This window comes from Ranitomeya imitator, chromosome 6, assembly GCF_032444005.1.
Source record: "Ranitomeya imitator isolate aRanImi1 chromosome 6, aRanImi1.pri, whole genome shotgun sequence".
In the NCBI taxonomy this organism is placed as follows: domain Eukaryota; kingdom Metazoa; phylum Chordata; class Amphibia; order Anura; family Dendrobatidae; genus Ranitomeya; species Ranitomeya imitator.
This window is the reverse complement of record NC_091287.1, coordinates 171,713,103-171,726,673: the sequence shown is the minus strand read 5'-3', so window position 1 is coordinate 171,726,673 and position 13,571 is coordinate 171,713,103. Positions and strand designations below refer to the sequence as shown.

General features: G+C 44.0%; 1 protein-coding gene across 1 annotated transcript in view; it reads left to right on the top strand.

Moving 5' to 3' along the window:
• Window positions 1-9,171, top strand: part of PPP1R17 (protein phosphatase 1 regulatory subunit 17) — a 59,304-nt gene extending 50,133 nt beyond the window's left edge. Inside the window, exon 5 of the mRNA XM_069732486.1 lies at window positions 8,383-9,171. Within this exon, the coding sequence (XP_069588587.1) occupies window positions 8,383-8,450 (68 nt within the window). The 3' untranslated portion in view covers window positions 8,451-9,171. The remainder of the gene's footprint in view (window positions 1-8,382) is intronic.
• The last annotated feature ends 4,400 nt before the right edge of the window (window positions 9,172-13,571 follow it).

Here is a 13,571-nt window from a genome sequence, read left to right as displayed (position 1 = left end):
TCGCACGATCTGTACCTGGCTCAACAACATTAACCCAATGGGCAGTGAGGGAAACATATCGCCCCTGTCCATGCTGACTGGTCCACGCATCGGTGGTGAGGTGGACCTTGCTACTGACGGCGTTCAGTAGCGCATGTTTTATGTTTGCCTCAACATGCCTGTGCAGGGCAGGGACAGCCTGCCTGCTGAAGTAAAAGCGGCTGGGCACCTTGTACTGTGGGACTGCCAATGCCATCAAGTCACGGAAGCTGTCAGTCTCCACCAGCCTGAACGAGAGCATTTCCAGGGACAACAGTTTGGCAATGCCTGCATTCAGAGCCTGTGCTCGGGGGTGGTTGGCCGAGAATGCCCGCCTTTTCTCCCATGCCTGTACTACCGATGGCTGTAGAGTAGACTGGGAGTGTGAGGATGACTGGGAAGGTGGTGCTGTGGGTGGAATTACACAAGGTCTCTGGGAGGAAGCCAAACCAGCTGTGCGTGAGCTGGAGGAAGAGGCAACACGAGCTGAAGAGGTGGTAGCTGCCGCTGTTGGTTGGCCTACATCTTCAGTGTGTTTCTGTAACTCCACCGCGTGCCTGGTCCGCACATGTTTCCACATATTTGTGGTATTGAGGTTGCTGACATTTTTCCCTCTTTTTACTTTATGATGACACAGCTTGCATTTGACAAAACAAATGTCATCTGCAACTGTGTCAAAAAAGGACCAGGCACTGCAAGTCTTGGGAGCGCCCTTTTTGGCTTTGGAAAGAGACAGGCTCCTAACGGGTGCCAAAGTGGAGGCTACAGGCTCCGCAGTCTTCCCCCTCCCTCTCCCTCTTTGGCCCGTAAGAGGAAGCTCTTCCTCTGAGCTGCTCCCACCACCTTCCTGTTCCTCACGCCACGATGGGTCAAGGACCTCATCATCTCCACTACCCTCTGCCACCAACTGCTCCTCCTGGGTAGTCTCAGCAGCACAGTACGCACGAGAAAGCGGCACCTGAGTTTCATCATCAGATGCGTACTGCGCTGTGGTCACCGGAGGCACTGGCCCACCTGCCTCTTCAGAGTCAGAGAGATAAAGCTTTTGGGCATCACTGCACACTGCCTCTTCTTCCATTTCTCCAATGCTGCTTGGCTGGCCCCCTGTTTCCAAGCCAAGAGATTCAGAGAACAGAAGTAGAGACGGCTCCTGTCCTGGGCTCTCTGACTGCCTGGCCAATTTGGCAGGTGGTGAAGAGACAGATGGCTGCTCTCCAGTGCTCTGTGCCTGAGAGGATGTGGCACTAACTGAAGTCGATGCCGAGGCGTTAGCTGCCATCCACCCGACAACGGCTTCAATTTGGTCTTCACGCAGCAGCGGTGCACGGCGCTCTCCGACAAAGCTGCGCATGAAGGACTGTTCCCTGCTGAAACTGAGTGACGACGAGTCACCGGCGCCCGCAGCAGGCACAGAATCACCACGTCCTCTCCCTGCTCCTCTCCCTGCTCCGCGCCCACGCCCACGTGCCTTACTCCCTGCCCTTTTCATCTTGGTTGACAGATAAAGATAAGCAGAAAAGTACTAAGGCCTTAGTGTGCTTATTCCTGTAATGCTCCTCCTAACAGGTGTAAGAAACACTAATGTTGTAAATTGTGGACTAAACTTTATTATTTTTCAAATGTGGCCTACACAAGTGTAAGTTGTGTTTGGTGAACTTAACCTTTTTTTTGGTGCAGATCGGGCTACAGAGCTAGTTTAAATCACACGGAGACCGTGCAGACAGCCGTAAACGGCGCTGCAAGGCCAAGAAACCCTCCTCTAGGTTATCCTATATAGTGTTTTTCCACTATTTAGCTGGATACAAGTGGAAAGACACTAATAGGAATTTTTTTTTTCAAATATTAAACTGGCTGCACTATTTGAAAAAAAGGAAATTGTTTTTCAAGGTATGAGGCAGTAACGCACCCTGAGCTGAATCCAACCGGCTATGGCTGCACACAGACTACAGGGCGAGCTGGGCTCACACGGAGACCGTGCAGACAGCCGTAAACGGCGCTGCAAGGCCAAAAAACCCTCCTCTAGGTTATCCTATATAGTGTTTTTCCACTATTTAGCTGGATACGAGTGGAAAGACACTAATAGGAATTTTTTTTTTCAAATTTTAAACAGGCTGCACTATTTGAAAAAAAGGAAAATTTTTCTCAAGGTATGAGCCAGTAACGAACCCTGAGCTGAATCCAACCGGCTATGGCTGCACACAGACTACAGGGCGAGCTGGGCTCACACGGAGACCGTGCAGACAGCCGTAAACGGCGCTGCAAGGCCAAAAAACCCTCCTCTAGGTTATCCTATATAGTGTTTTTCCACTATTTAGCTGGATACGAGTGGAAAGACACTAATAGGAATTTTTTTTTTCAAATTTTAAACAGGCTGCACTATTTGAAAAAAAGGAAAATTTTTCTCAAGGTATGAGCCAGTAACGAACCCTGAGCTGAATCCAACCGGCTATGGCTGCACACAGACTACAGGGCGAGCTGGGCTCACACGGAGACCGTGCAGACAGCCGTAAACGGCGCTGCAAGGCCAAAAAACCCTCCTCTAGGTTATCCTATATAGTGTTTTTCCACTATTTAGCTGGATACGAGTGGAAAGACACTAATAGGAATTTTTTTTTTCAAATTTTAAACAGGCTGCACTATTTGAAAAAAAGGAAAATTTTTCTCAAGGTATGAGCCAGTAACGAACCCTGAGCTGAATCCAACCGGCTATGGCTGCACACAGACTACAGGGCGAGCTGGGCTCACACGGAGACCGTGCAGACAGCCGTAAACGGCGCTGCAAGGCCCAAAAACCCCCCTCTAGGTTATCCTATGTAGTGTTTTTCCACAATAGAGCTGGAGACTGGTGGAAAAACACTAATAGGAAATTTGAGAAAAAATGTGCAGCAGGCTGCACTAAGAGCAAAAAAGAACAACTGTGTGAGGCAGTGTGAACCCCCCCTGAGCTGAATACAACCGGGTATATGGCTGCACACAGACTACAGAGTGAGCTGCACACACACACACACACAGAGACCTTGCAGAACGCTGTTAAAACAGCGCTGCAAGGCAAGAGCAAGGTGAACAGTGAAGAACACACAGCGTTTTGCTAAATTAGCCTTTGGAAAGGAAAATAAAGCAATTAGCTAGCTCAACTGGCCCTCAGTTAGAACACAGCGTCCTGTCCCTAACTGAAATCACAGCAGAGTGAGCGCAAAATGGCGGCAGCGCTTTTTTATAGTGCAGAGTGACATCATTTCAGCAGCCAATCCAAGCCTTGCCAGTACTTACATGCCCACCATGCTAAACAGGATGTGCCCACACTTTCATTCATTCCTCATTGGCTGCTGCGTTCAATTTGAATTCTGGGAACTTCCGATTCCGGTATCCGATACGCGGGAAGTATCGGAATTCGGTATCGGAATTCCGATACCGCAAATATCGGCCGATACCCGATACTTGCGGTATCGGAATGCTCAACACTAATAGTAACAGTAACATGAGTTCCCCTATAACAATAAGTGTCCACTTTACATTTAATAATGTCCCGAGTCTCCCCTTGTACAGCTCTCCTATACACAGCATGATGCTCTCTTATACACAGTATAATGCCCCTCACTGTATAGTACCACCCACACAGTATACTGACTCCTTAGTAGCCTCCAAACTGTTTGATGGCTCCAACACTGTATGATGGCTCCTTCACTGTAATCCCCACACTGTACAATGACCCCCTCACTGTAATCTCCACACTGTATGATGTCCCCCTAGATAGCCTTCATATAGTATAATGCACCATATAGTCCTAAATGTAGTATAATGCACTCCCCATAAGCCTCCATATAGTATAATGCACTCCCCATAGGCCTACGAGACATTGTATAATTCACCCCCCATAGGCAGCCTCTATAGCACCAGGCAGCCCCCATAGGCAGACTCTATTGCACAAGGCAGCATCCATAGGAAGACTCTGTTGCACAAGGCAGCACCCATATGCAGACTCTACAGCACAAGGCAGCACCCATAGGCAGACTCTGTAGTATCAGGCAGCACCCCATAGGCAGACCCTGTAGTATAAGACAGCACCCCCATAGGCAGACCCTGTAATCTAAGGCAGCACTCCATAGCCAGACCCTGTAGTATAAGATAGCATCCTCATAGGCAGATCCTGCAGTACAGTGTTTCTCAACTCCAGTACTCAAGACCCACCAATAGCTCATGTTTTCAGGATGTCCTTAGTATTGCACAGGGGATAATTTCATCACCTGCTCAAGCATTAATTCCATCACCTATGCAGTAGTAAGGAAATCCTGAAAACATGACCTGTTGGTGGGTCTTGAGGACTGGAGTTGAGAAACACTGCTGTAGTATAAGGCAGCACCCCTATAGGCAGACCCTGTAGTATAAGACAGCCCCCCATAGGCAGATCCTGTAGTGCAAGACAGTACCCTATAGGCAGACCCTGTAATATAAGGCAGCACCCCCATAGCCAGATCCTGTAGTATAAGACAGCCCCCCATAGGCAGACACTGTAGTAAGAGACAGCACCCCTATAGGCAGAACCTGCAATATAAGGCAGCACCCCTATAAGCAGAACCTGTAATATAAGGCAGGACCCCTATATGCAGACCCTGTAGTATAAGACAATACCCCATAGGCAAACCCTGCAGTATTAGGCAGCACTCTTATAGGCAGACCCTGTAATATAAGGCAGCACCCATGTAAGCAGACCCTGTAATATAAGGCAGCACCCCTATAGGCAGGCCTTGTAGTATAAGGCAGCACCCCTATAGGCAGACTCTGTAGTATAAGACTGTACCCCCATAGGCAGACCCTGCAGTATAAGGCAGCACCCCTATAGGCAGACCCTGTAATATAAGGCAGAACCCCCATAGGCAGATCCTGTAGTATAAGGCAGCACCCGTATAGGCAGACTCTGTAGTATAAGGCAGCACCCATAAAAATTAAATAAATAAATATTCACCTCTCTTCCTCCACAGCTCTGAGCGCCTGCTCATCTCCTGACAGTGGGCGCCAGCTAGTGCCGTCATCGCGCCCCCTGTCAGTGTCTGCGTTGGTGATGTCAGATACTTAGAGGGGGATGATGGGAGAAGGAGCATAGCGCTCCTTCTCCCATCAATGCAATCAGCTGTATCGGCTAAATAATGGTACAGCTGATCTTCTGATGATGGGCAGGGGGCCCACTGCTGGCACCAGGACCCCCCCCCGCCTGCTGAGGGGCCCCATAGCGGCCGGGCGGCAGAGCAGGGAGATGGATTTTCCCTTCTCTGCAGTAGAATTTAACTATATCGGCGCGTGCAGCTACAGCGTAGCTCCGAGTGGGTCCCCTCAGAGCATGGGGCCCTGGGCGACCACCCCCTCTGCCCCCCCCAGTAGCTACGCTACTGACCCAGGTGCTCTGCCAATTGAGTTGGGTGCTTAGATTACATGTATCTGTACTCTGCAGAAAAGCTGCCCTCTTTCTCCTTCTGGTCACCCCACTGCCTCTTCCTGTCTATTTCGGTGCTGCTGATGTCTCTACCACAGTGCTGCTGTCCTTTCTCTGCATACTTGCTTCCCAGGTTGGGTCAGTGATTTCTTCATTGACCACCTCATATTCCACCATGATCCTCCTGACTTGGTGACTTAACATAAACAAGACTTATTGGCAACTGTGTCACATCATTATCTTCTTCTTAGCCAAAATATGCCGTTTCCCACCTTCATCTTCTTGTCGCCATACTGCTTCGAGTTTTGTGCATCACTAAACAGCATGTCCTCCTGTCCCTCTTGGAGCATGCAGCTTAAAAGGCCACAATCAAGAAATGTTGTAGCGAAAAGCTCCTCAGAGGGTTTTAGTGTGGGATTACAAATCTCCTGGGACTCACCATGGTGTGAAGAAGGAGGATCAGGGTGAGGATTAAGTCATTCAGACTGTAGGCTGGTTAGACTGGGTAGTGCTGCCAAGCCTGCTAGAAGCATTATCTGCTATCCAACCAAACACCTGTTCAAAGCGTTTTTTGGGAGTTTAATACCACCGTAATGTAACAGAAAGAATACAAAGGTTTATGAATGAAAAACAAATTCACTCCAGAAAAATGTTTCAACTTTTTTTTGAGTGTTATATGCCACACAAATGTATCACAAAGCACATAACACTGTATGGGGGAGAAATTTATCACAGCAAAATTATGAAATGTTTTTTGGAGTGTTATATATCACAGAAATGTACCCCAGACCCTGTAATATTTTTAGTTTTATAGATCACAGGAAATGTACCCCAGAACACAAAATAATGTGTCGATGAAAGTTGTAATTCAGTCAATTTTGTTAACTCTTTTTTGTAGTGTTAGATAATATCACAGAAATTTACCCCAGACAACGGAACAGTGTATGGGTGAGAAATATAATCCAGTTAATTTTTTTAAATTCTTTTTGGGAGCATTAGATATCACAGAATTGTACCCCAGACCCTGTAATACCGTTTGGCTGAGAAATTTAAGCCTGCAAAATTTTTGAACACTTTTTTCAGTTTTATAGATCACAGGAAATGTACCCCATATCATGTAAATACTGTATGGGTGACACATTTTAGCCTGCAAAAATTTTAAATGCTTTTTTGGACTGCTATATAAAAAAAAATCCAGAACACCGAGTAGTGTATGGGTAAGAAATTTAACTCAGGGAATTTTTTTTATATTTTTTTTGAGTGTTATATAACACACAAAAAAACACAAATCAAGTGATACTTGATGGATCAAAATGTCAATATTTTTTCACCCCTACAAAAAAAGCTGTAGCTCTATATTTGCCAGTGGACTGCATAACCCTAGTCCCTGTCAACAGACAGGATTCTGTCACTCTCTCTGCTCCTGCAACTCTCTCTCCCTCCCTAGGCTAAATAGAGATTAGCCCTTAGAAGGGCTGATAGTTTGATGGGTCAGCTTCAACACCAGTAACAACACTACAAGACTCTCATTCGTTATCCTATGCACACAGAGGCCTAGACAAGCACTCTCTCCCTCCAATATGAAGTGTCACAGAGCTTTGCAATTGCGTCAGTGGTCCGAGCTGGGTAGCACCTGTTCTTTTATAACTCCTGAAGATGTCACATGGCCAGCCAATCACAGTAATGCCACAACGATAGTGATGCGCAGGCAATCCTCCATGCTTCTTGGCTGTGTAACAGACACCAAAAACGCAGGGCAGGGATTCGAGTTTTACATAGAGCACCACCCATTACTTGCAGAGTAATCGCACATCCAAGCACCATGTTACTCAAGTGATAACCGAGTATCGTAGAGCATGTTCGCTCTTCCCTAACTGAGGTCTTCCTCTACAAGTAACACTCCTAATTTTACATGTCATATGCTGTATTAGTCACCAGTAGTAATTATGTTCACAACTGAGAACCCACTCATAATCAAGGCAAGAGGCAGCAAAGTCAATTTTGGTGGGACAATAAACAGCACAGAGCCTTTGATCATTTCAAATCATGTGGGGCTTTATCAATGCAAAGCAGCAGTGTTAAAGGCAGGGTGAGCTAAGAATCTTATGGATCCTTGGAGTTTATTGTAAAGGTATGTGCCCATGATCAGGAACTGCTGTGGGTTTGGGGCTGCGTATTTATGCAACATGAAACCTTAATTGGCTAACTGTTACAGGATAATGGATTTGATTTCAGGAAATCCCATGTCCACTGTGCGTCCAGAGATCACCCGCCGAGACTGAAATGTGGAGCGTCTTTCCATACCGAATCATGTCAATTTCTCTTGTGGAGATGTTAGTCTCCACAAGAGAAATTAAATCAATAGAATATATTGGATGTGGTAAATCCGCATGGTTTAGTGAGCGCATGCGGATTTCCCAGTGTTCAATAGAAGGCAGTGATTTGCTCTGCAAGTTCCGGATCGTGGGCACCCGGCCTAACACAATGTTTTTCTTTACAATGATGAATCTTGCCCAACCTATTTTCCATTTAATAGTTCTCTATTTATTGCTTAGATGAGTTGAAAATATACAGTACATTGGCAGTTTCATGATTGCTCAAAATTTATTTTTAAGGAGGCATTTGTCACATAACAAAATAACCAACTTAAAACCTTGATCACAGATATATTTATTCTACAGTGCTACAGTATTTATTCAACTATATTGTTGTGGCGACCTGTACATTTTATCTTTGTTATGTCAGATTCAAGGGTTGGTCCCATAAAAAAAGTTAACGCTATGCACATATATGCATCACTTTATCTATTACTCCCACTCTCTTTGTGTCCCTTAGTTCATATGTTTTCATTACTTGGTATGTTATTGTTTTCAATATTTTTATTATTAATATTATTATGCATTTACCAAATTTTTGTGTTGTTGCTTTTTTTGCAGTGAATGTAAAAATTCTGAAAGAAGACAGGAGAATCATAATTGCGGAGAGTGACGAAAGTGATGGTTAGAAAAATATGGATATAAAAGATCTGGATCTATCACATTTTTTGTCATTGACTTGTAATTATGTTAACATGTAAATTTTAAACAGTGTGAAATCCACTGGTATAATTGTTTTTATTATTCCATTAGCTATTGTATTTCCTTGTGTGCAATATGTCACAGCACAACCCTTACACCCAGAAAATATAGCTGACATAGACCATAGGAGAATAGGGTGGATTTTCAAATCTATATTTTATGCTGTGGTTACTTTAGCTGTGCACTGTACATGTCCCTTAGCATGCACAGTTCACAGCATTAGGTAGAGTCAGGTGCCATTTAATTGTAGCCTAGTGCTATGTGCTGATTCAATTTCTCTTTGTCAATGCTCATGGCTACTTACAGTGTACAGAGTGCTGCAGTCACATCTTCCCTGGCTGCTGCCCTCTGCACACCATAAGTGGTCACACCTGGAAGAAGTCACTCCCACACCCCTGGTTCCTGACCTGTAGTAACTGCTCTGTAACGTGAAGCCTAGGGTCAGATACTCGCCTTTCACATCCAGCACACTACATGAAGATGGGGGTTTGGCTGGGTGTGTGGACTTTGTCTATGAGGGCCCTACACTCTTGCAAGCTGCATGATGCCATTGACTTCAGCTGGCCATGACCAGATAAGTTGAATAGTTCAGTGAGGGAACCCACCACTTAAAAATAAGCTGTCTTTTACTTAGCATTAACTTGATGGGAACTTTGTACAGCAGATAGCAGGTGCATAAATTCACTTAAGTTTCCTGTACAACATGGAGCATTTTCACACATGGTCTTTCTATCTCTTCCAGGCTTATTTGATTCTGCCCCAAAGTTCCTCTGCCTTCACCACAACCCAGAAAAGTACAACAGTCCAGTAATTGAGAGTATCATCCTCAACCCACGGTTCTATGTCCTCCTTTCCCTTAGGGGAACTAATTTGCCACTAAGGTCGTTACCTAACTTCATTACTTGCTAATGCCTTGGAACTAACATCCACGGCTAACCCCTCATCTCACGTTTCCTGTTCCATTCTGGCCCACTACTTATCCCTCTGTACCTTGGTCTCCACTTATGTTAAGGTACCTTCACACATAACGATATTGTTAACGATATCGTTGCTTTTTGTGACGTAGCAACGATATCGTAAAGGAAATCGTTATGTGTGACAGCGACCAACGATCAGGCCCCTGCTGGGAGATCATTGGTCGCTGAAGAAAGTCCAGAACTTTATTTCGTCGCTGGATCTCCCGTGGACATCGCTGGATCGGCGTGTGTGACACCGATCCAGCGATGTCTTCACTGGTAACCAGGGTAAACATCGGGTAACTAAGCGCAGGGCCGCGCTTAGTAACCCGATGTTTACCCTGGATACCATCCTAAAAGTAAAAAAAACAAACAGCACATACTTACCTAACGCTGTCTGTCCTGCAGCGCTGTGCTCTGCACTCCTCCTGTACTGGCTGTGAGCGTCGGTCAGCCGGAAAGCAGAGCGGTGACGTCACCGCTCTGCTTTCCGGCCGCTGTGCTCACACAGACAGTACAGGAGGAGTGCAGAGCACAGCGCTGGAGGACAGACAGCGGTAGGTAAGTATGTGCTGTTTGGTTTTTTTTACTTTTAGGATGGTAACCAGGGTAAACATTGGGTTACTAAGCGCGGCCCTGCGCTTAGTTACCAGATGTTTACCCTGGTTACCGGCATCGTTGGTCGCTGGAGAGCGGTCTGTGTGACAGCTCTCTAGCGACCAAACAGCGACGCTGCAGCGATCCAGATCGTTGTCTGTATCGCTGCAGCGTCGCTTAATGTGAAGGGGCCTTTAGAGACGACCACGATAAGTGGCTATGCTAACTAGTCAGATGTTACTTAGGTCTGCTTCTGTTCCTGAGAGGACACTGTCTTTGTATGGTTTCCTTAGCACCTCCCACTCTGGGTTAGTTCCAAACATTAACCCTAACTCTGGCTCAGTGGTTAGCACTGCAGGCTTGCAGTACTGGGGTCTTGGGTTCAAATCCCACCAAGGACAACATCTGCAGGAATTGTATGTTCTCCCTTTGTTTGAGTGGGTTTCCTCCGGGTTCTCCGATTTCCTCCCACATGTCAAAAACATATTGATAGGGAATCTCGATTGTGAGCCGCAATAGGGACAGTGCCAATAATGTCTGTAAAGCGCTGTGGAATTAATGGCGCTATACAAAAGAGTAAAATAAATAAATCAACTCTCCCTACTGTCTTTCAAAAAATAATCTATAACAAATAACGCATGTCACCACTAGTCAAACTATCGCCAGCTACTAGAACCAGGGATGTAGCAGTGATGTGTGGCTGTATGCAAACCAGCTATGTGGGAGGAGGAACACTAAATCTGCACCTAGCCTACCTAACTACAATCTGTTGCTTTCTAATATCAGCCAGTTCAGACTGGTGAGAGGGTGACTTTTGGACTGGTAAATGAAATCTATTACTCGCTGTTATGAGTCATTTCAGACTGAGGAGAAGCTGACTATTGGACCCTGTGTTGAGTGTTCTGGACATTTTCCTTGCGCTAATAGGACATTAATGAGTTTTGTGATGCTGATGTATTGCTCAAGCTGATATTTTGTAGTATTCTCTCAGTTCTGTAGGGCTTGCAGTTGTGTGTGAGAGCACCATTGGTACACAACCACATAATTATGAATAAAAACATAAGATCATAATGCAAAAAATAAACCCAAACATCTCCATAGGTGGAAAATTAAAAACATTAAATCCATGTTTATATGTTGAGTATTTGGTGAGTTTTTTACCTCAATATTTGTAAGCGAAAACCAGGAGTGGGTGAGAAATTACAAAGTGGTGATGTGTTTCTATTATACTTTCCTCTAGTATTTCCACTCCTGGTTTTGTCTTACAAATACTGAGGTAAAAAAAATCATCAAATACTCAATGTGTTCAAGTCGCTTAGAGCCGTGGAAATTGGGTTTTTCTTCCAGAGGTTCTCTGTGACATTGTCCCAACATCAGTTTCACATTGCAGGGTGTGTTATCTAAAACTTTATCCACCCCCCTCGATTTGCACACAACCAGAAGAAAACGGGGTGGGGGGGGGGTGACATCTGAAACATGCGACCAGATTCTGTCCACATTTACAACTGGTTTTCATGGCAAATGTGAGCTGCTCCCCTTTGAGTATAGAGAGTATAAAAGGTGAAATTAACAAACCCTTTAATTCCTTTTCTTATTTTACATCAAATTTTTTGTTTTCATATTTGAATAAAAAATTAAACCATTCAAATGTTATTTTTTTTTACAAATTGTTTTACATTAATTTATATACATATATATATATATATATATATATATATATATATAGTGTTTGGAGGAAGATTAATTGTTCTGTACTAAAGTATAAAAGTCACCATCCACCTTCTAAATGTAATAGAACTTTTTGTACATTTTTGTAACTAATTTGTACACTTTTTATGTGCAATATAAATGCATAAATGATTGTCATCTAAAACATTGCTGCATTTTTATTTATATGATATATACAATCTATTTATTTCTTTATCTACATATATTATGATAATTTGGCAGTTAATTAATTCTTGTAATCGCAATCTTCTGGGAATAATGGCAATTACAGAGGTCAGACATTTTCTGTAGTTCTTGACTAAGTTTGCCCACACTGCAGCAGGGATTTCGGCCCACTCCCCCATACAGATCTTCTACAGATCTTTCAGGTTGCGGAGCTGTATCAAGGCATCATTCAGTCTCTACTCCCTCTAAAGATATTCTATTGGGTTCAGGTCTGGAAATTGGCTAGGCCACTTCAGGTCCTTGAAATGGTTCTTATGTAGCCACTCCTTAATTGCCCTGGCTGTGTGTTTCAGGTCATTGTCATGCTGGAAGAACAGCCACGACCCATCTTCAATTAAGGAAGGAGGTTGTTGGACAAAATATCACAATACATGACCCCATCAATCATTCCTTCAATACAGTGAAGTTGTCCTGTTCGCTTTACAGAAAAGCATCGCCAAAGTATAATGTTTCCCCCACCATGCTTCACAGTTAGGATGATGTTCTTGGGATTGTACTCATCCTTCTTATTACTCCAAACACGGCGAGTGGAGTTGTTACCAAAAACATCTATATTGGTCTAATTTGACCTTATGATCATATCCTATGCCTCCTCTAGATCATCCAGATGGCTATTGGAGACTGTCAAATGGGCCTGGGCATGTGCTGGTGTGAGCAGGGAGGCCATGCTTACTCTGCAGGATTTTAATCCATGATGGCGTAGTGTGTTACTAATGCTAATGTTTGAGACTGTGGTCACAGCTCTCTTCAGCTCATTGACTAGGGACTCCCATGTAGATCTTGGATGATTTCTAACATTCTCATAATCATCATTACCCGGCTTGACAAGATCCTGCATGGAGTCCCAAAACAAGGAAGATTGACAGTCATCTTGTATTTCTTCCACTTTCTAATAATTGTGCAAACAGTTGTTGCCTTCTCACCAAGCTGCTTGCTTATTGTCATATCTCCTATCCCAGTTTTTTGCAGGTCTATAATTTTGTCCCTTGTGTCCTTAGACAGCTCTTTGGTCTCAGCCATGGTGGAGAGGTTGTAGTGTGATTGATTAAGTGTGTGAACAGATGTCTTTTATGCATGTAAGGAGTTCAAACAGGTGCAATTAATACAGGTATTGAGTGCAGAGTAGGAGGGCTGCTTAAAAAAAAATGGAAAAAAGAGAGCCAGAGTTCTTGCTGGTTGGTAGGTGTTCAAATACTTATTTCATGCAATAAAATGAAATCTAATTATTAAAAAATCATACAATGCGATTTTCTGGTTTATATTTTTAGATTCTGTCTCTCACAGATGAAGTATACCTACAATAAAAAATACTGACCTCTCAATTCTTTGTAGGTGGGAAAGTTTGGGCATCCTTGATCAAAATTACTGTTATTGTGAACAGTTAAGCAAGTTAAAGATGAAGTGATCTCTAAAATTCCTAAAGTTAAAACTCATTTCCTTTATATTTTATGCAAAAATACATGCAGTTGTGTGAAAACATGTTTGCGCTTTTCCTGATATCCTATTCTTTTGCATGTTTGTAAACAAAGATAGCGCAAGGAA